This window comes from Saccoglossus kowalevskii, chromosome 10 (genome assembly GCF_978046115.1).
Source record: "Saccoglossus kowalevskii chromosome 10, keSacKowa6.1, whole genome shotgun sequence".
NCBI lineage: Eukaryota > Metazoa > Hemichordata > Enteropneusta > Harrimaniidae > Saccoglossus > Saccoglossus kowalevskii.
The window spans coordinates 30,058,868-30,081,955 of NC_140650.1; the positions used below are offsets into that span (position 1 = coordinate 30,058,868).

The window sequence follows — 23,088 nt, forward strand, 5'->3', positions numbered from 1 at the left end:
ATCCACGATTCTCGAAGGACCTTTTGTCTCCACAGTACTAAAATTGTACCATCTGTTATTGGTTTCACCAATACGCCTCATTTACTTAACATATTTTCGAGAAACTTTTGATCCCAGTAATATCTGTGGTCGTTTTATGCAATAAACGAGATCCATATTAAACCACATCTATATAGGTTGGCGATTTAATTGGAGTTTAATAAAACTCAATTACAGCGCAATTCAACATAGAATTGAGTTTAAAATTAAGTTTAATTAAAGGGGAAGTCAAGCCAAACAACATTATGTTCCCCAAGAAAAGAGTTCCACAATTTTTGTATATCACTTTTCTTTCTCTAGATATTCGACTTTTCAACAATATTATGTAGTCTGGTATCTTGATTCTCTGGCAAAGGATTGTGGGTAAAGTGTGACTTCATATCCACTGTTGTGAAAAATTGAGAAAATGCGCGGCCTTCATCTATAACGTGAGAAATACTGATGCAAATTTGTTCAAATGTTCGGTGTGCATATTACTCATGTATATTATTACAGTAATGGAAATAGAATGTTACAAATACATATAAAGTGAAGATATTGCCACAAACGTAAAAAAATAGAATTCATTATTTTGGTCGTTAAAATGACACTTTTAGTCCCCTTTTTGTGGTCAACAGGTTATATATCACAGATATAACCTACTCGAATCAATAAACTGTATACAATATTAGGAAATGTGGGCACTTGGTAGAAAAACACAAAATTGAATATTTTCAGTACTGTTGCCATGACAACTATTTTACATGCATGTTTCAGCCAATTTGAAGTTCAACTTTTGAAGTTATAGATGAAATCATTTTCTCAATTTCTGACGACAACAGAGGATATGATGTCATACTTTACCCATAATCCTTGGATGAAGAACCAAGATATGTTCACGGATTTTTCGAATTAAAAATATTCGCGTTCATAATAGAGAAAATAGCAAAATATGAAATCAAGCAGAGCATCATGGGTATCTAACTGCGAACAAAGACATAAATTGTATTTATTGCATGTAAAGTCATCATTTTGACCACAGACTTAACAAAATTATGTGCTCCAAATAGAGCAAATAGGACACATTTCATGACGATTGGCCGGCTACAATTTATAATACACATAATGCAAATATATACCTTCATTTACAATTCTGGTCGATACAAAATGTTTGGGTGTATTCAGACTGAATATTCGTTTTCTGTCACTATTAAAAGGGGTATTTCGTTTAATGTTTGAGTTTAACTTCAGAGAGATAAAGAATTTCGCAATTCTTCTGTTTTGAGAGAAATTTGTTGTATTATGTATCTGTTGAAACAAATCACCTTGTCCGTACTTATGTTCTTTTGTGTGAAGTCAGTTGATTCTAATTGATTTGCACACAAATGAAAGATTTAGGAGTGAATGACTTGTTTGTTTATTCATGGTATTATAATAATATTTATTGACACAACACTGACGCAGAGGTACAGCAGTATGGTCTTTAAAAAAACTTAAACTAAGACATACGACATACAACACGACTAGAAACTATAAAACTACAAATGTAGAAATTAAGTTTAAAAGTTGAGTATTAAGTATTATAATACTGGACATCGTTTTTGGGCATGCTTTAAGTCGTACACACAGCAGCGAAAATCCTCATTTGACGGCGCATAAACAACTCACGGTTTATTTACAGTACAATCGTCACGTGACCGCGACCCAACGCGTACATACAAAGGCAGTGTGTCCTATTTTAAGGACATCGTCCTTTTATATCCAATGTGACCTTGATATTGACCTTTGCCTATCTTATGGTTAGTGAACATGGACTTCTATCCACAGCGATCAGATTTGAATTCTGAAAAACGGTCTTCCAGTTTTGTAAACAAGGGAATTATGCTTGAAGGTAAGTTTCCCACCACAGGTGTTATCGTATAATGTACTTAATAGTATTACCCACGGTTAGCAACCGTCTATTACCCAAGGATAAATCGCCATTGTTATCTCCAAGAAATTCACTGATATCATATGGTAGCCATTGCTGACTACAAATATTTCGGGTTTTGCACAATATCAGAAAAGGTCACAACAGTGTGCACACGATAATGCTATTTCCCGAGCTTTATTATATACCAGCCGGCCTCGCAATTAAATCAAAATAACGTTGTCCATTTACTAGTAGTCGTCTGCAGGATTATTACATGAACCTTTACGCCGCCATTTTTATTATATTGTGAACTCACATGATATATAGTATATAATTTAATTCATTTCAAATTGTTTTTTAATTATTTCAAATTGAGACCATGTAAGAGTGGCCAACGAAAACGTCAAACTTGAATACATTGAATACAATGTTAAATATGTGTGTAAAATGCTAATACCTTCGTGTTATAGAGAGACAGTGGCATAAACAATAGTTACTGTAAAGTGGAAACAGCCTCTGTTTATACACAAATATTCAATACTAGTGCATAGCAACAATTTTTCAACCATACTATTACTGATTCTATAATTAAAATGTCTCATCACGTGACGAACTTACATCTAGGTAGAAATCCATTATGGGGCATGACATGTCTGAATGTATTATATTCTTAACTGTGTCCCCCACACTGTCCTTCTATAGAGGGACTGTGATAAACACAATGAATTTGTCACCAGCCATTAATCGTCAATATTTGAGCAAAATACATTTGATTGTGCTATTCGCATACAGACTCCATTGTCCAAATTCCACTTTGTTGAGCTATATAGTAATAACTGCGCCTCTTTACACTGGCCACGGTGAATCGTAAAATACGGCCAGAGTCTGAGCACATTCTTAGCTTAATGGGTGTCACGTGCTTACATAGCTGTCTTGTTTCGCCTTTTGGAATTCTGTAGCGCCTCCAACGTCGGTCGATGGACACAATTCGGTTGGCATGGCCACAGTCCCTTGATAGAGGGACTGTGGCATGGCGTAAATAAATTTGCTGGCATTCTGGACATTTGGCTAAAGTCTATTTCTTCTGTTAGTGGCTCATATATGCTCTTAAATCGTTTAATTTCCTTTGTTAATATATCAACGATTCGTTATCTGCAATAAACCTTTCAAACATTTGTATGTGATTTTTTCTAGATACCAAGGAAGATAAGGAGATTGAAATTAGAGGCAATAAAAACTACCACTCAACTGACACTGGTAACAGTTCAAATGATCTGGCAAATAATATTAATCTGGCCAATGGCAAGGTATACCTTCAAAGTTATCTAATTTAGCTATAATTGCATACATAATTAGCTAGATTGCATATATAATTGACCATAATTGCATATATGTTTATTGAGTCAGAGTGTGTCTTTGGACTTGGTAATGTGGTTTTTTTATAGTAATACCTAAATTATGCAGATATGCAGATTTTTCTCCGGGAACAGCAAGAAGTCAGATTACATTTGTAATTAACTAAAGAATTAACTATAATATATAATTAGATATATTGCAAATATAATTAGCTATAATGGATATACATTGTGTATAATTGCATATTTGATTAGCAAGATTGAATGTATATTTATTGAGTCATTTATAAGTAGCTATAATACGGTATTGAGTTATAATGCATCAGACATTGTGGTGTGATTAAACTTTGGCTTAAATTATACATTTTGTTTCGTTCTCCAGGAAAACCAGAAAACAACGAGACAAGACATAGCTGTGTGGTTAGTTGGCATGTCATTTGTACTTGCTCTTCTGGTTGCAATGTTTACTTTAGGATCGATGCGGGGTTGGCACGCTCCATCGCCTTACGACCACAATGTGACAAACTCATCGAAACAACGATTCCTCCCTGAACCATTCACTGAAGAACCTGGCGTGCACGGTCGCTATGGTACCGGTAGGACAGGACGCTGGTACTATTGGAAGCTACCGTATGATGACATCAGTGCTCTTACTAGACTGGCCGTTTGGCTCTGTTATTCTTGTCACCAGATATTCATCTGGTCGATCTTATACTGGCAACAAATTTCAAAAACTCAGACAGTCGGCGAGACCAAGTATTCATCCAAGATGTCGAAATTCAACTGGGCGTCTTTTGGCATCAATGTAGTATTCCATATCATACACCTTGTACAGACACACTTAACTTATGACGGAACAGCACAGGACGTTAGCATCGCCAGTTCACAGGGGTCTGTTATTATGTTGTTAGTTTTTGTACTACTAATGGAGTATCGCGACCGTGGACTTCTATTCGGGTGGCCAGCACCAGGACACACTGGTAAAATCAGCCGACGTCTTCGTTTGTCCAGCGGACCAATAACTTTAATTCGTAAATACCACGGGTATGCGTTCTCATGGGCAGCCATATACACACTATGGTACCACCCGATGGAAAATACCTGGGGACACGCCTTTGGTTTTTTTCACACTTGGATAATCCTCCTTCAAGGCAGTTTAATGTACACGCGTCTTCACCTGAATCGATATTGGCGTCTCTTATTGGAGGTTTGGGTGTTGATACACAGTGGGGTTGTAGCCAGTCAGACTGCAGGACCCGATCTTCTTGGCACTTCACTTTGGCCGATGTTCGTGTTCGGGTTTGCCTGGCTCCTGTGCGTTACTCAATTGTTCGGGCTGCCAGTATGGAAGACGGTACCGGGGTGGTGCCGAGTACTTCCGGTGTCTGTCTACTTGATGATTGTTCTGTACTGTTATAGTTGGATTCCAGACGGCGAGGGTCGTACCTGGGTCAGGATACAAGAAATTATTCGTATTCCTCTCATCCAGTACATCGCTGTACTCCTGGCTTGGGTAATAATCAGATTGTTTTTGTGGATCGAACTAAAAGTCTGCGGAAAATCACCAGGGGGCACCAAAAGTTTAATCTCACAAATTCTCTGTATGTGTGGCTTCATATTGACATACGTTGTCATGGTGACCGTGTCTGCTCTAATTCAAATTTTCGACGTTCAACTCGATTTAACAGTTATCATGGTCATTTTAGTGTTGTTCTTTATTCTGGGCGTTGCCATCTCTTTTATGTTACTTCGTAAAACCTTTATTGGGCAGGGACGTCAAGAGACGTCAACATCGAATTGACCACTAACTAGTATTTAGTACATCCAGTCATCTCTTGCTACAACTATTGGTTTTTAGTTTCTAAACTATTGTATTATTTCGGAAACGTGGGAATGACATTTCGCGGATAAAGTAATTTTTATCAGTTATATATCATGTCATTTAGTTATTTTGTGTTAACCGACAATTAATAACATAATTATAATTATATTATATATGAGAAATGTGTTCTCATTTGTGTGCCACAAACGTTACGATAAGTTCAAGAATATTTTAAATATAGTTTGTTCTTAATTAATAAATTCTACTCAAATAATTTATATTATTTTCTTTTACTTGAAGATATGTAACATTCTATATCAGTAGAATAAAACAAATACTAAGCAACTTAAATATCCAAAAAGTTCATGTTGGGTTATTGTTCTTATAATTTAGAAGTGAAACAATTCAACTTACACTGTAAATGTGATTATATCATGAATATATAATTACATGAGAAACTGTTAACTGAGCGACAATTATCGAGGGCACAATAAGGTACCGTAACGAGCTAACCTAGACATGTGGGAACGTTTTTGCCAGCTTTGCGCCAGAGAACAATAAAACGGAACCTAGATGTTGTTATTTATCAGGTACTAAATATGGCTTAATGATTTCCGGTGATCATTATTACTTATTGGACATTATCTGCTGTTTAATTTTTGCATATCGAAAGTGACTGGACCAGGGTCATTTGCGTGCGAGGCCGATCGGTCCGGTAAACAAGCTACACCACGAAACCATCACATTCTGATATTGTATTCCCGTAAATGTAGAATGGTGAAATGTATTTATGCTTTTTCGGTTTTCCAGCTTTCAATATTATGTTCGATTTGCTCAACAAATCACTAACTTACAGATCAGTGTTCTGTTGTTGATAAATATTCGAATATTGCCTACGCCAGTTATTTTATACGATAGCGACAAAGCCCTGTACCACATGAACTCTCAGGTACTTGATGTAACTCATAGTTGGTATGCTTTTGTTTCTATACAATTTATAAATAAATTGCATCAAAATGTTAAAGTGGCAAGGCCGACTGCAGAGAATTCCAACGTCTAGTGAAGAAACTGAATGTTCACAGCGTGTCGTTCTGATGGGTAAACGAATATTATCATAAACTTCAAAAGTTCATTGTCAAGCGTCTTTCTGGAAAGCAATGGGAGTCGCTTAAAGCCTATCATTAGTCATGTGATCAGTGATGTCACTGAGAATTACAAATGTCCCCAAATGTTATCAAAATTATCACGAGCCAATGACCGAATAAATCATCACGTTGTGTCAATACTACAAAAATGCCACATCTGCCATATATATATATATATAATATTCTTGATCATGTAAAACTCCCCTAAATGTTTTGTGTTGAACATTTGTTATCATCACTAAACAGAGCGCAGCGAAAAAATTGCTGCCATATTTACCTTGATGGGGGAACTTTTTTCAGATTAGTTCTGGACAATACATGGGAAGTACACCGCCTATCTCTGGTTTATACTACTGTACCAGTTTATTCGTGATGTGATATATATATATATATCAACTAGAGAATATAGATTTCTGATTACTTATCATTTTATTTCCAATTATTACCAGCCTTGAGATAAGAATGTTTTCTGCATTGACCACTATAAAGCCCGCCCTCACATGTCACTGTACTAAAATTGTTTACAGAATCACTTTTGTAGTTTCCATTCGTTCTCTATGTCTAAGTTTGTTTATTTTGCTCCCGATAGCACTCAATTTGTAGATGTTTGTAAAATGGGATGAATAAAATATGAAAAAAATTTTATTTTCGTAATAATTCTATTTTGTTTTGATATTTGTTATGACTGAGGTGATTTGGTTATGTAATACACAACATATAAAAGCGTAAATTATGGCGTGAAATTAAAAAAATAATACATTTCTGTAGTGAACAAAATGTATTACTTTGATAAAAAATACCAATGAAAAATGTATTACTTTTATTTAAAAAAGTACAATGATTTCGCTGAGGACCGAACTCAGGGTCTTCTCCGAGTAAAGCAGACGTGATAACCGCTACACCACGAAACCATCCGCGAATTTGATAAAACCTCTTGTCCCTAAACTGTTATAGTTGTATCGTCTGTTAATGGTTTCACCAATTTCCTTTTCTTCACATTAGAAAAACTGTTAATCCAACTAACATTCTGTGGTCTTTTAGGCAATAGACGATATTCAAACTAATATGAATTAGAATATTCTTGATATATTTCAAGCAAGTTCCAAGTCATTTATTTATAGTCACACACAGAATATAAATATATGCATCTCTAGTTAAGTTTACTGAAAATTAAAAATAGAAATTTGTAATTGATAAGTTGGGTCTATGGTCTATGAAGGGACTGTGGTCGTACTAAATGTCCTTCGATCTTGAACGCATCTGGTCAAGTCGATTGTACACATATGGGATTATTTATAAGGCTAAAAAAATATTTTGTTGCTCTCAGCGACCGACCAAAAAATATGAAATATCGGGTCGCGTTTTTTTTTTGTTTTTGTTTTTTGTTTTGTTTTTTAAAGGCCCAAATATTAAAAACTCACTATTTTAAGTAGTAAAAAAGTGTGTCCCCGGAGGGATAAGTGGCGACTTCGAACCTCGAGTTGATCTGTATTTCTCTGACATGTTCCGAATACTATGAAGTCTGAAGAGCAAACACGTCTTTTTCAGGTCATTTTGACATTGCGATTCGACGGATATTTGGTGCACTGTATTAAAAACATCAACGCACCAAGTATTTTCTTAATTAAATAAAACATTATTTTGAATAATTTGTAAAGCAGACGTGATAACCGCTACACCACAAAACCATCCACAAACCTAAAACGACCTTTTGTCATCACAGTATTAAAGTTGTCATCTGTTAACAGTTTCGGACAAACGCTTTATTTCCCTTATTTTAGAGAAACTTTTAATTCAACTAACTTTCTGTGTTTTTTTATCCGATTCATACTATTTCAAGCAAGTTCCAAGCAAGTCTAGCATTTCCATACAAAAGATGTAATACCTCTTGATTTTCGGCAACTTTCACTTACTACATTCGCATTGTCATTTATTTATAATCACGGAATATTAATATGTTATTATTATTATTTTATTCCACACTATATGGTCACCGGCCTAAAGTACTTTTACATTTCAAAACTAAAATTACACACGGTCGCTTTAAAATTACAAGATTCATTTACTTCAAATTATACTTCCATTTCAGTTTCTCTGTAATGAAAACTCTTAAACAAATATTTACCCAAACTTAGTAAAATAAACGAGTTAGTACACTGAAGCAATGCAATGAATTTCATCTTGGTTGGTGGTGAAAAATAATATTTTGGTAAGAATTTTAGTCTGAGTGCTTCATAATTTGGACAAACCATTGTAAAATGGTATTCGTCCTCTGTGACCCTACAACCAAACGGACATAACCTTTGGTCACGTGGAATACGCAAATGTTCTACTATTTTCAATTACATCACATGAATAGATAGGAGTAGCCAACGAAATATCAGCAAGATATCTTTCACATATTAAATCTTGTTTAAACATACAATACGTTTGACGCTTTACATTTTTATTAATTTCTGCACACCAATTCTGTCTAGATATATCAAAACATCTTCTTTTAAATTTACTGAAGAACATCTCGCTATTATCAATTTTTTGTTCATACCATACATGACCATAACCAGATGTACATAAAATATATTTTACCTCAAAAGCCCAACACCTAGACCCCCCGCTTCTGCCCTATTGTATAGATAATTATAACAGTCCTTTAAAATAGCTGAACCGTCTCTCTGATTCACCGCTTACTGCAGTAAGCGGTGAATCAGAGAGACGGTTCAGCTATTTTGGAAGCGTTGAAACTAACTCTCAATATAAATTTACAAAACTTATTTTGTACTTTTTCTATGTCAGCTATTACACCCCGCATTCCCCACACACAACTACCATATAACAAAATTTGCAATATTTTACAGTCAAATAGGTCAGGCTGCAGTCCAACCCCCATAATGTTTTTTCCCAAACAGAATAGTGCTTTATTAGCTCGCTCCGAGATATCTTTTTGTGTTTGAAACCATTTGCCCGAAGTCGAAAATATTTTGCTACAACTTCAATTTCTTCAATCATTTTTTTTCAATCATTTTATTTCCAATTACTAGTATTACCAGTCTGAGATAAGAATGTTTTCTGCATTGGTCACTATAAAGCCCGCCCTCACATGTCACTGGTACTAAGATTGTTTACGGAATCACTTTTGTCGTTTCCATTCGTTCTCTATGTTTGTTTGTTTTACGTCCGATATCATCCAATTTGTAGATGTTTGTGAAATGAAATGATAACAGATACAGACATGTTTATTTTCGAAATAATTCTATTTAATAAGTTGTGATATTTGTTATCACTGAGGTGATTTGGTTATGCAATACATAACATATAAAAGCGTAAATTATGGCGTGAAATAAAAAAAATATTACATTACATTTCTGTGGTAAAAAAAATTATTACTTTAAAAAACACCAATGATTTCGCTGAGGATCGAACTCAGGACCTTCTGCGTGTAAAGCAGACATGATAACCACTACACCACGAAACCATCCGTTAATTTAGCAAGACTTTTTGTCTCCACACTGTTAATGTTATATCATCTGTTAATGGGATTGACCAAAACGCTTTATTTCCTTTTCTTCATTAATTTCAGAGTTACTTTTAATCCAACTAAAATTCTGTGGTCTTTTAGGTAATAGACGGGATTCAAACTATTAAGAATTACAATAGTGCTCCGATCGATCGTGAGCGCAACTGGTCAAGTCGATTGCACACTTCGTGCCACAGAAATTGTGTCCCACCGCCACACTGCAATTTGTCATTTCTGTATAATTACGGAATATAAATATATACCTCTCTAGTTACTGTACTGAAAAATCAAAATAGAAATATCCCCGGGATTGGCAGCTCAGTCTCGTTTACACGATGTTTGTTTCGTAATGTTTAGATACGATGTACATGTAATCCGATTTAGTCAAATGTAACAAACGACTGTGCCTGAAACTTTCATGGATATATCACGGGGAAAATTCTTCTCCTCTGGGGTTCTCCACACGTGTCAGGGGGAAATCTCGTCTCGTCTCTATATCTCGTCCCCTTGAGGTACGGGATTGGGAAAGTCACTTAAGCTTTACAGTCAAATAAGACACACGCAGCAAAATACGTTTCAACTTTGTCTTAGTCGGTCAATCGAGCACTCTATAAGACCATGGAGCTCCATGATAAGACACAGCGCCCTGGGGAAAAATCCCCAAGAATATCGAAAGGCTGACCCAAGACTCGCCCAAGACTGCGTCTCAAGACTCGCCCCAAGACTCTCCAGGACTGGACTTAGACTGCGTCTATCGTGCTGTACTCGCCAAGACTAACTCAAAACTCTCTTTATTCATTTATTCATTTTCAAAACTCTAACCAATTACAAAACAATAAAAGACTCTAGGGCGTAACCTTCAATCATAAAGCCAATCACACTAAGTACTGAATACGTCATATCTTTTGATTAATCGTTCACTACATTAATAACTATATGAATATAAACTGTCAAAATGGCGACGATTATCTCGTAATTAGTTCCAAATCACTGAGCCAAGTTCCGTCCAAAACTTCAAATAGACCTAAACGATGACAGACATAACACAGCAATTCAGCTAATAATCAGCTAATTAAGTCGGTTAACAGATACGCGAAAACAAATTCATGACACTATGGTCTATGAAGGGACTGTGGTCGTACTAAATGTCCTTCGATCTTGAACGCATCTGGTCAAGTCGATTGTACACATATGGGATTATTTATAAGGCTAAAAAAATATTTTGTTGCCCTCAGCGACCGACCAAAAAATATGAAATATCGGGTCGCGTTTTTTTTTTTTTTTTTTTTTTTGTTTTGTTTTTTAAAGGCCCAAATATTAAAAACTCACTATTTTAAGTAGTAAAAAAGTGTGTCCCGGAAGGATAAGTGGCGACTTCGAACCTCGAGTTGATCTGTATTTCTCTGACATGTTCCGAATAAATAAAGCCAATCACACTAAGTACTGAATACGTCATATCTTCTGATTAATGTTCACTACATTAATAACTACGGATACCAACTGTCAGAAATAGTAGTCCGAATAGCGACGGTTATCTCGTAATTAGTTCCAAATCACTGAGCCAAGTTCCGTCCAAAACTTCAAATAGGCCTAAACGATGACAGACATAACACAGCAATTCGCTAATAATCAGCTAATTAAGTCGATCAACAGATACGCGAAAACAAATTCATGACAGATATTTGGTCGGATTGTAAGGAGTACAATCTCAACGCACCAAAGCAAGATCGCACCAAACTCAGATCGCAAACTCAGATTGTAAAACTGGTAACAATAAACGTATATCTTACCACAGTCTCTTCCGGTCTAGAATGACTAGAGTTCTTTTGTCTCGAACCGCGTTGCGGGTAAACAAACCGTTCACACCGGGGCCGAGGGAGCCAGGAAGTCAGACAGATTACAACAATGTCAGAAATCGGCAAATTTACCGTCATGCAAAGCGATACCTCATTGTATGCCTTCACTTTGACATCAAATGACATGGAACTACAACGTAAACAAAACATGTAAACCAAATTAGCAATGAAATTTGGGTTTTTTGAAACCTGATACGCATCACAACTAGGCTACCAACTCATAAACACCCAGTTCCTGCCAGGTAAAGATTAATATCGGGAATATATTCATTTTCTAGTTTTAATAGGGAAAAACGGCGCGTACCATACTGACATCGCTAAACAAATCTTGTCAAAATGACGTTGTTTATGTTAACGGGTCGATCGAAAAACTGTGATATTTCTGATTCTTGGGGGTTCATAACAATTCAAGTCAATTATACAACAACTAATGAATTTATTCGATGCAAAAGTATAAAACAATGCTTCAATTTTTGCCTATAATTGTTTTATTTAGCACTGAACAGCGAACATTGTCATTTCAAAACATCGCCATTTGCATTTACGATCGAAAAGAGCATCCATAAAAATCGTCGAATTTAACATTAATAAAATGAGGTGTGACAAATATTAAATCAGCCCACCAATTTTGAATGAATTGTTTCGATCGTAAAATGTGAAAATCGAAGACAAATATTGGTTTCGCGCCGAGAAGAAGGGTAAATAAAATAGAGTTCATTTCAATCACTCCAAAAATCAAATGCGAACAATTTCTGGGCAAAGGTATGAACATTTGTTGCGAAAATGTGTCGTTGCTGGTAAAATAGATATAATTAATTAAAGAACCACTCGCTGGCTAAAATATGACCTTATACAGATATCATGATTAAAAAAACTCGAATTCTGGAATAAATAACTAAGTTGTTAAAAAAAAACACAGCACTGACGATGCCAAAAATAATGACCGACTGTGTACTGATCACGTGACAATGCTTTGCGCATACCCGCAACGCGCCTTTGCCAGGGAAGGAGGCCAATTCACACATAATACAATGACCGTTTCCAGGGATGGAGGAACTGTATTCTTACGAAGCGTGCGTACATCCGTCCATAGACCTTTTCTAAGCCATACGTACGTACAAACTAGAGAATGTAACGTTTCCGGTTGCAAGAACTTTATTGTTAACACGTGCATCGTTGCACACGACACGAATGTAGGAAGTTCCAGTCACACAAATGATTTATATCTCATCAATTGAGTTCTTACAGTTTGGTTTTATATTATGTATTATCGTATTTACTTTTAACTCATAAGTTGCAACATAAGCTCTCTAAAAGAGGGTCCGCCTCAATTATATGTATTTAGCTCGTCATTTGTATGTATATACAATTGAAAAGTAAATATATATAACTGAATAAGTAGGAATACAAATAAATAAATATATATAACTGCAAGAACTCAATAGAGAATATATAAAACATAATATAAAACTTCCGACGCCGAAACGTCCGGGTGGAAATGGTGACCGAAACTTCAGCCCGCTGAACTCGTACGTACAAGCACGGTGTATTTATATTTACTTAATAATAACTTGTACGCTACAAGCACGTTTTAATTATAGGTATTTACTTATAACTTGCAAGATATTAGTAAACAATTATAAATAAACCGCACCGTGTGTAATGTACGAGTTATGTGAACAAGTATATGAATATTTGTTGCCGAAAAGTCCGAGGATGATGTCTGAATAACCTTGATAAAGTTTATTAAAAGTCCATAAAAATATCCTAGTGTAAATAATGTACTACATCATGCCTTGTAGCAGAACAGTGTGCCATTATCACCTGTCCCATTTTAACATATTTCCTTGGAGATATGAATCATTCTCTACCATGCTAGCTGTCTTTAGGGTATTCATAAACCCGGTACATATAATAATATTGACAAACGAAAAAAAACGGCACAATTAAATATTCTTGAATTACAATTAAATATTACAAATCGCAGTACCTGCAATCGTACCTGTCATTGTACAGACATAACAGTTTAAAGGACCAGCTCCGAAAACAATTATTGTAAAACGTTATTTTTGTTAGCATGTCGGCATGCGCTGATTTATCTAGAAATGATTGAACTGCGTTGATGATAGCTTTGTTGCGGTTACAGCTCTCATTAATGTATTCCGGCCCAACGAATTAATACACTAAAAGAAATTGGTCATCGATCATGTCGCAGTTTCCTTGCCACTGACAGGTGCTGCGCCCTCAGGCGAGATTTGGGATAGAACATTGACACCTTTTGTGTGACGTCAGGCACGATAATCAATCAACCAATCAGCTTGTTTGTCTTGAAATACGATCCCATGACGTCACAGGTCAACTCCAGTCGACTACTCCACGATGTTTTGATAGACTTGGCATTTCAGATGTGAAAATCTTGTCGTTTGGACTGTTTTCACGTATAGTCAACACCCGAGTCTGTAGTGAGACCTCATATACAAACATAGATCGAAGCGAACGTTGGAGGATCTATTTAGTTGCAGCACATTGGATGTAAATCTCGCGACGGTCGGATTGTCTACATTTCGTTACATCGGTTTGCCGAACGATCAAGCCACTGTAATGTGCACCACTCTAACTGGAACGCTGGATTAGAACAGATTTCCCTGTCTCAGCCGCTGATCGGTTTATTTTAAAAACTACAACGTTGTTTCTAATCATAACCTGTGTCATCGAGCCACTTCTGGACTTGCTAGACTTGTTTATGTTAACGTGACTACACTGAGAGAAGTGTACAATCGAAGGTTCTACAACGACTACGCTGATCGTGGAACCACATCTCAATGTTGCCTCGTTTCAATGGATAAAGCAGCGATGAACTTCGCACTGGAATAACTTAGTGATTTTATATGTTTCGCCATATGGTTTCGGGGCATGTGTTTCTCAAAACGATGAATCTGAGCGCTAAACGCAGTTTATGTACGTTAGTCTTAGTCGTAATATTTTCCGAAACATTACTTCTTGAGGTCAGCGGTTGTCCTCTGCGTTGTACATGTAGTATGTTGCGATCCAAACCCGGGGAGGACCCGGAAAGAACACCAAAAGGCAGGCGCATCGTATGCTCTAGTAGTGGCCTAGACAGTCCTGTCGAACCTACGTTGATGCCTGCTGACACCGTGCATCTGTGAGTATCTCTATTATGTTTAGATTTCAAATGCAAACGTTGATTTCTCTGTTGTTTTTAACCTCGGTGTACATCGCATTTTTATTATATTAGTATTTGCAACATTGTGGATAAAAAAAAAAGAATGTCGTGTTGTTGTTACCAGATCTCACACAGGAAAGCGATTATCCGGCCACTAGTAATTTCAACCCACCGAGTAATTTCTTTGAAAGCTGCGTTAACTTAAAATACAGACGCCCAACTGTTTTCCATCGTGAAATGATAACAGCAATATTATCAAATTGTAGTCTGTCCCACATGCTGACTATAATGAGGGCAACTTTAATTAAAAAATAAAAAAAAAAATATAAATTGAATGTTTGCCAGCTTACGTTTTTCAACCGGTCTCCGATCTGTTCTTTCGAGTCTTTTATTCTGTCTGTCACCGTAATAATTAACGCTTTTGTGGCACTGACACATTTTGCTTGGTGATTCTTCTATATACTTGAAACCTGCTGCATTCAAGTAGTTTGGATCTGAACTAATTCAGAATACCGGTTTGTCTCTTTAGCGCTACGGTAAGTCAAAAGATTCCCAATGATTCTGCGCGTCATGCTTAGACTAAAATGACGCTCTCGTTCTCAATATGCAGTATAATCCAGGCTTGATCTTGGCTGTTAGCTACCTTTGTGCAGTCTTATGCAGTGAGATGTACAACAACAAAATGTAATATAATATGATTTTCAAAAATTACAATGATGTACAATTGGCATAACCTTTTGTTACCCTTGCTCATTAATGACAAGAAACATTCCCCTTGTTAACATTTTGAAACAATTTCTTCTGATTTAATATTAATAACTTTCACTGTAATTATCTACTTTTACATAGTATGGTGTAACTTTTATGATCAACAATTATTATAATTTATTAAATAATTCGACATTCACCAAAATGAGTTCAATTATTATTTCAAATGTTTGTTGGATTATTATTCAAATTTATATATTATTACTGTATTTTTTGGTGTTTAAACAAATTCCAAGGGTACTTTCAGTAACTGTGTTAAATGATAATAACTACTGATAGTAACTTAATCTAAAAATATACTAGTGTATATTTTCATCAGACATACCAGCATTTTTACCATAACATAACTGCATCCTATTTTTTTAAATCTAGTTACATATTTTAAACCATTTAATTTTCACGATAATTGGTTTCACAGTCTGATAATTTGATGGCATCCATGTAGATGAAATTTTACAACAACCACCGTGATTCACGGTCTTAAAATTCGCAATTACCAAATTTGTCTGGCACAAAAATAAAGTTGTTTACAGTGGTTTTTGTTCATTTGTATTAAAAAAAATTATGATATCTCATCACTGTAGACGTCGGCTGTTTATAATCGGTCATGTGTATGTGCAACTGACGTCATAATTGGCAAGGATAATGAAACATGTTCTATTTTCAGTAAAGCCAACATTTTAGAACACCTGATTACAGTCGGTCGTGTATTTTGCCAGATAACTTTGGTTTTGACTAAAACATATTTGACTGACACAAACAATTTTGCTTGCTCTTCAGTCCTGTAAACTCTCATAAACTTATTTCTATCGTAGGGATGGCCATGTAGGCCGGCTTCAACAAAATCATGTGAATTGCATAATGACTAACTTACTGCTTCAATACTTTTCTCAGATGCAGTATGAATGAAAGCATATATTATTTAATACATGTATTGTTGTTTGATACTTTATACTGTAAACCAAATTATGATTTGTCATGACAGAACTAATAGTAAAAATGTTGCATATTTGTTGAAATACTGATGAAAAAACACTAACACATGTGTAGGGATTATTATTGTATGTACCAAAATAACCGGATCATATATGTATTTAAGAATTTCAATGAAATAAGAATTTCATTGTTTCAACAACAATATTAAAAATTATGATTGTATATTCATATTGCATTATTAACTTTCCTATCACAAAATTATTACAAGATATTACAAAAAAATTGTAATATTATTTTTGTGTTTGCAGAAACCTGAGTGGCAATATTATAAGCATACTGAGAACTGGCACATTCATGGGTCTGTCTTCATTGGAAAGATTGTAAGTACCATTATTTTTCCCACAGTTCTGTGCGGCCATACTCCCAATGATCATGTTGCAAGTGCTCATCTATTGTGTATATCATCTAATTATATTGCACAGGCAAATCCAGTTTTCTGGTTGAGTTTCAGCTATTTTGTCCCCACCCTCCAGCCCCTGGGAAATTTCCCTTCAAAAGTGCGGGTTCTTGTAATCTCACAATCCAAGGGGTCCCAGCATGGTTACAATTGAGAGGTATCACACTCAATTTGGCATGTCCAAGGTCAGCCTTTGATACAGCTGGCTTTCACTGTGGTTTATTCCATTTCTTTGTTCCATATGTGTGGATACATGAATGACAGCCTGGCCTGTCGTGATAAACATATCTATTTGCCAATCTATTATGCATACTATATCTGGCAATTGGGGGTAGGGGTAAAGGAGTTTATAATATTGGCACGATTTAAGAGCTAACTGACTCCCATTAATGTGTTGATGCCAAAACTCTTGATTTGAATGGCTACTGAATATCAATCTATGATCAATATTAAAGCTAGCTCTCAGTAATCAATGGCATAGAAAGTAATCTGTGTGTTGCTATATTACCAATGATCACTTGGTATTATATTATATTGTATATTATAGATACTGTATAAAGTCTGTTGTTCCAATATGCTGCATATACAAACAATTACTAATGGATATGAAATAATAATTATTGTTATATTTGAATAATGTTCCATCATGATTGCAATGCATTAATGTATTGTCCTTTATGTATTATTTGTATATTGACATGTTATTGCTGCTGTATGTTATCCCCCTATGTTACATGATGTTATATGATATATCATCCCACAATGCATTGCTTCCGTAGCCCTTTAAGGTCGTTTTAAAACTGGTACAGTGCTTTTGTTAGAATGTGTGTCGTAGTCAATATCAGCATGAATAGAGGAACTCAACTGATATACCTAAAGGTTTATAGGCATATATTTTCGAGGGCTTGAAATTAAAAAAAAAAAATCTTGGAAGCCAATTGGGCTGCTGAATTTAAAAGCTGATAGTTACATGGTAATATTGAGTAGTCCAGGTTTGGCAGACACTTGAAGTGTTCACATAAATAAATAAATTTCACATTGCTTAATTTGTGTAAGACACCCTTAGCTTTGAAGACAATGTGTTATTTATTGAAATAGTTTTTTTTTGGAAAAGTTAGCTGAATAGTAGGTCTGTGAATGTCAGGTTACTGTCAATTTCAAGTCCTGTTCTTATATGTTTATTGTTATTCCAGTGTTGACAAAAGGATGTCACATAGTATCATTGTAGTCGCTGTTACATGCATTACTTAGTACTAGTATGTAAAACAAAAACAATAAATGAACATTATACATGCATTATATATTCAAGATAGTTTAATTTTGATTCATATTTAGTTAATTATAATATCTGAACTAAAATTCAATATCCGTTTTGTTATTGTTCTTGTCTTCAGTGCAGCAATCACTAATAGTCATTTCTCCTACTTATCACGGCTGCCATTGTTTTTTTAACATTTAGATGTTTCAAAGACAGTGCTGTGAATTAATGAGGTCAAATTAGAAGTAGTTTTAACCCTCACTGTAACAATCCAGCCAATATAAAAAGAATAAGAAACTTGTTTGTTTTGACATCTTTCATGACTATTGTTTCCCAGCTGTCTAAAATCTTTCACTCAAAATGATAGTCAAGTGTCTATCACCATACAGATTTACTAACCTTCAACTAAGTTTTATTTCCTCCATAAAAAGCTATTATCAGCTGATATAAACCTCTGTTTCTTTGGGACTGTGATGTAAAATGGTTCACATTATGAGATGGGGGTGTAGTGTGTTTATTTTTAGATAATGTACAAGATTGTTAATAACACCTTTGCTTTTATGAGAATTTGACCTTATCCTGTCCTAAAAGATAAATTGATAATTAGGTGTCAAAAGAGATTATTGATGTTTGCACTTATTTCCTAAGTAGGCGACCATTATTTCCAAGTCTCTCTTGATTGTCATCCCTACCTCGATGTGTTCCCTGCAGATCTGTATAAAGTATCATCAACCTGTGGTATTTCCCCTACCTAACATGGTGGTTAATCGTTTACTCATGAAGTGTGGCTAATTTACATATGAATGATGCAAAATTATGTATGCACGAATCATAATTTTCACACCACAGAAATGATTAGCATTTTAGTAATAATCTCAATTTTTTCAGAAAGCAAATTTCACAGTCTGCATAAATTTAAAAAAAAAATTTGAACAAGACATAACTTGTGGGATATTATTACCTTCTAGACCAAATTTAATAAAGTAAAGTAATTATAGAATACTTGAAAATTGTGTTGTTCTAAAATCCTGGCAGGAAAATATATGGTGTTCAAAGTATTCAGCTCTTGGCAAAACACTGACGTATTACAGGTATATGAGTTAACAGGCAAATTATTTATCGTTGATTTATGTATGTCTGTGGGAGAGCTTACGAAATGAGGCCAATTCATCAATTCTCTCTGGTTCAGTGTTCAGAAATACTTCTCATTGTAAATGGAACCAAATTTTGTATTTTTTACATGCATGCATTTATTTGCTCAGTTTTACATCTATTCCTCAATATAATTAGTTGACCTTGTGTTTTTTTTTTTAATAATCCTATAATTGTTCCTCAGGATTAGAAATTTATTCCAGTATTATGGATTTCAATGACTATGTTCCATAACACATGTTTGGTCAAGGCCGTTATATAATGTTAGATTGAGTTCTCCCTAGAAACCATGTAGACAAAGTCATAGCTTTATTTGAGATGTGTTGTGTAACTCCTGGGAGATCTTAATACCTGTATGTCCACAAGTCAGCTGGCACTTTCACATGACTAGTGTAGTCATGTACAACATCTCTCATGTTTTATTAATTTTAATGTCCAGATTATTAGTACCGGTAAATAAAGGCATACAATTCATATGATGAATAATCAGTACTGTTTGACAATTAGTTGGTAACCATTCGTAATTTTAATTAAATGATTCGAAATAACGTAGCGTCTAGACATAACACACACTGTCTCAAGAAAAGTCAGAGACAATGTAGTCCCTGATTATTATAAACTGATTATTATAAATGTAAGTAGTCACACTAGTCATGCCCTGGTGTTGATAAACACACCATCCACTTGGCGAAAGATTATTATTGATACAGTATTAACCGGATGTATCCTTGATAAGCTTTCAATTATTGTTTCAGTAGTTGCGTTTGCGCACAGCGACTACATGTATGAGGTCAAAAACGTTAACCCAATCTAAGAAAACATGCCTGAATACTTAGCTCGAGCTAAGCCACCAAAATGCCATTGTATTCAATGTTCATTTGGAAGATTTACTATTACATTCATAACTATTCATTTTCTATCAACACAGGCACATCTACGGACATTGTTCTTGAGAAAAACTGTACTTTCTGAATTTGCTTTAGTATTGTTTTATAACCATACAACTAAATATATACCTTCCTGGTTACTGTACTGAATAATCATAGTCAAAAAGACAAGTTCTGGCATTTCTTAGCTCAAGCTAACCACTGTGCCCTTGTGTGGAACGCAGTTCCCGATTTCTAAATTGATAGCGTTTGTGTGTTTATCATTTTTGTGTTTATACATATTGCTGGAAGGTAGGACAGATTTTGAATGTTCCAAACATGTAGAAACGCATTGTGCTGCTCATCCATGTTTCCTATTGGTAGCGTAAAAAATCACCTGAAGTAAAAGGGCCACCATCTTTCAAATAGCTTGTATCAGCCTTACTCACTGTTCTGATCGAGCAAGATTGAATGAACATGCAAATTTGCTTTGGCTATAATGTAATACTTTAATAAATTTGGGGGGTATTTCTAGATGTTCTTCTTGATGCCCCTCTTTACACACACACATGCTCTCTCAGCTATCTTTTAAAACTGTTTTGAGTACGTCACTGGTTGCATGTCTATTGTTTTTTTTTACATTTTATATTGCTGTCCTTCCCTCGCCTGTTGCCTGGTAGGTTGCGCATGCGCAAATAGATTTTCATCACCTCTGTCAGTAATTCGGGAATTTGGTCTCGCCGATATGCAAACATATGAGGTTAGCTTAAATCTCATTCCATACTTCGTTTATGGCTAGTACTTTTCTCTGAAGCTGTCACAAGATATTATTACAAATCAGCAGTTTTGAGTGAGCTATCAAATCAACACTGCTATCTCCATCCTGTGCTAGCTTTCTCAAACCTTTACTAGCACTTCCCTCTCAAACCTTTACTAGCACTTCCCTCTCTAACCTTTACTAGCACTTCCCTCTCTAACCTTTACTAGCACTTCCCTCTAACCTTTACTAGCACTTCTCTCTCTAACCTTTACTAGCACTTCCCTCTCTAACCTTTACTAGCACTTTCTTCTCTAACCTTTACTAGTACTTCCCTCTCTAACCTTTACTAGCACTTCCCTCTCTAACCTTTACTAGCACTTCCCTCCCAAACCTTTACTACCGGGTAGTACTTCCCGCTCTAACCTTTACTAGCACTTCTCTCTCTAACCTTTACTAGCACTTCCCTCCCAAACCTTTACTAGATCTTCCTTCACTAACCTTTACTAGCACTTCCCGCTCTAACCTTTACTAGCACTTCCCTCCCAAACCTTTACTAGCACTTTCCTCTCTAACCTTTACTAGTACTTCCCTCTCTAACCTTTACTAGCACTTCCCGCTCTAACCTTTACTAGCACTTCTCTCTCTAACCTTTACTAGCACTTCCCTCTCTAACCTTTACTAGTACTTCCCTCTCTAACCTTTACTAGCACTTCTCTCTCTAACCTTTACTAGTACTTCCCTCTCTAACCTTTACTAGCACTTCCCTCTCAAACCTTTACTAGATCTTCCTTCACTAACCTTTACTAGTACTTCCCTCTCAAACCTTTACTAGTACTTCCCTCTCTAACCTTTACTAGCACTTCCCTCTCAAACCTTTACTAGATCTTCCTTCACTAACCTTTACTAGTACTTCCCTCTCTAACCTTTACTAGCACTTCCCTCCCAAAACTTTACTAGCACTTCCCTCTCTAACCTTTACTAGCACTTCCCTCTCTAACCTTTACTAGCACTTCTCTCTCTAACCTTTACTAGTACTTCCCTCTCTAACCTTTACTAGCACTTCCCTCTCTAACCTTTACTAGCACTTCCCTCTCAAACCTTTACTAGCACTTCCTTCTCTAACCTTTACTAGTACTTCCTTCTCTAACCTTTACTAGCACTTCCCTCCCAAGCCATCATTAGCACTCATGTCACATGCCTCGCTATTGTACTTTCTTTCTGAAGCTTCATTAACTACATTAGTACTTACCTCCAAGGCATTCACTAGTGCTTACATCCTACACCTTCATTAGAACTTTGTTACTAGGCCTTCCCTATAGTACTTTTCTGCCTAGCCTTCATTAACTACACCAGTACTTCACTCCCCTCCCATGCCTTGACTAGTATTTCCCTCCCATGCCTTCACTGGTATCTCCCTCTCATGGCTTCACTAGTATTTCCCTTCAATGCCTTCACTAGTATTTCCCTTCAATTCCTTGACTAGTATTTCCCTCCCATGCCTTGACTAGTATTTCCCTCCCATATCCTCACTACCGGTAGTATTTCCCTCCCATGCCTTCACTAGTATTTCCCGCCAATGCTTTCACTAGTATTTCCCTCTAATGCCTTCACTAGTATTTCCCTCCCATGCCTTGACTAGTATTTCCCTCCCATGCCTTCACTAGTATTTCCCTCCCATGCCTTGACTCATATTTCCCTCCCAGACCTTGACTAGTATTTCCCTCCCATGCCTTGACTAGTATTTCCCTCCCATGCCTTCACTAGTATTTCCCTCCCATGCCTTCACTAGTATTTCCCTCCCATGCCTTCACTCGTATTTCCCTCCCAGACCTTGACGAGTATTTCCCTCCCATGCCTTGACTAGTATTTCCCTCCCTATCACTAGCTCTAGGCATGTTATCAGTTTCCAAATTCTTCAGGTGTTTTTTTTCTGACCTAGAGTATTAGGTTATGCTGATTAGAATGCGAGATTTGGGCTCTATTACCAAATCCCTGGGATTGTTTACTTGAAATGGCAAGTAACTCTCTCTTAAGCAAGATTGCTGTGATGAATAGCTGTTGCTTTGCCAGTGGATTATACCATCT

General features: G+C 35.8%; 2 protein-coding genes and 1 non-coding gene across 3 annotated transcripts in view; 2 read left to right on the plus strand and 1 right to left on the minus strand.

Moving 5' to 3' along the window:
- Window positions 1–1,725: 1,725 nt before the first annotated feature.
- LOC144344591 (uncharacterized) lies at window positions 1,726–5,440 on the plus strand. Its single transcript, XM_078006452.2, has 3 exons — window positions 1,726–1,909; window positions 3,125–3,237; window positions 3,668–5,440. Exons 1-3 carry the CDS (start codon window positions 1,828–1,830, stop codon window positions 5,084–5,086), a joined length of 1,614 nt encoding a protein of 537 aa, XP_077862578.1. The 5' UTR covers window positions 1,726–1,827; the 3' UTR covers window positions 5,087–5,440.
- A 4,211-nt stretch (window positions 5,441–9,651) lies between these two features.
- Window positions 9,652–9,724, minus strand: TRNAV-UAC (transfer RNA valine (anticodon UAC)). The gene has a single exon. It is a non-coding gene; the product is annotated as a tRNA-Val (tRNA).
- Window positions 9,725–14,026: 4,302 nt separating this feature from the next.
- LOC100366945 (adhesion G protein-coupled receptor A3-like) overlaps window positions 14,027–23,088 on the plus strand; it is an 84,060-nt gene continuing 74,998 nt past the window's right edge. The window contains exons 1-2 of the mRNA XM_006825896.3: window positions 14,027–14,785; window positions 16,819–16,890. Coding sequence (XP_006825959.2) covers window positions 14,511–14,785; window positions 16,819–16,890 — 347 coding nt within the window. The 5' untranslated portion in view covers window positions 14,027–14,510. The remainder of the gene's footprint in view (window positions 14,786–16,818; window positions 16,891–23,088) is intronic.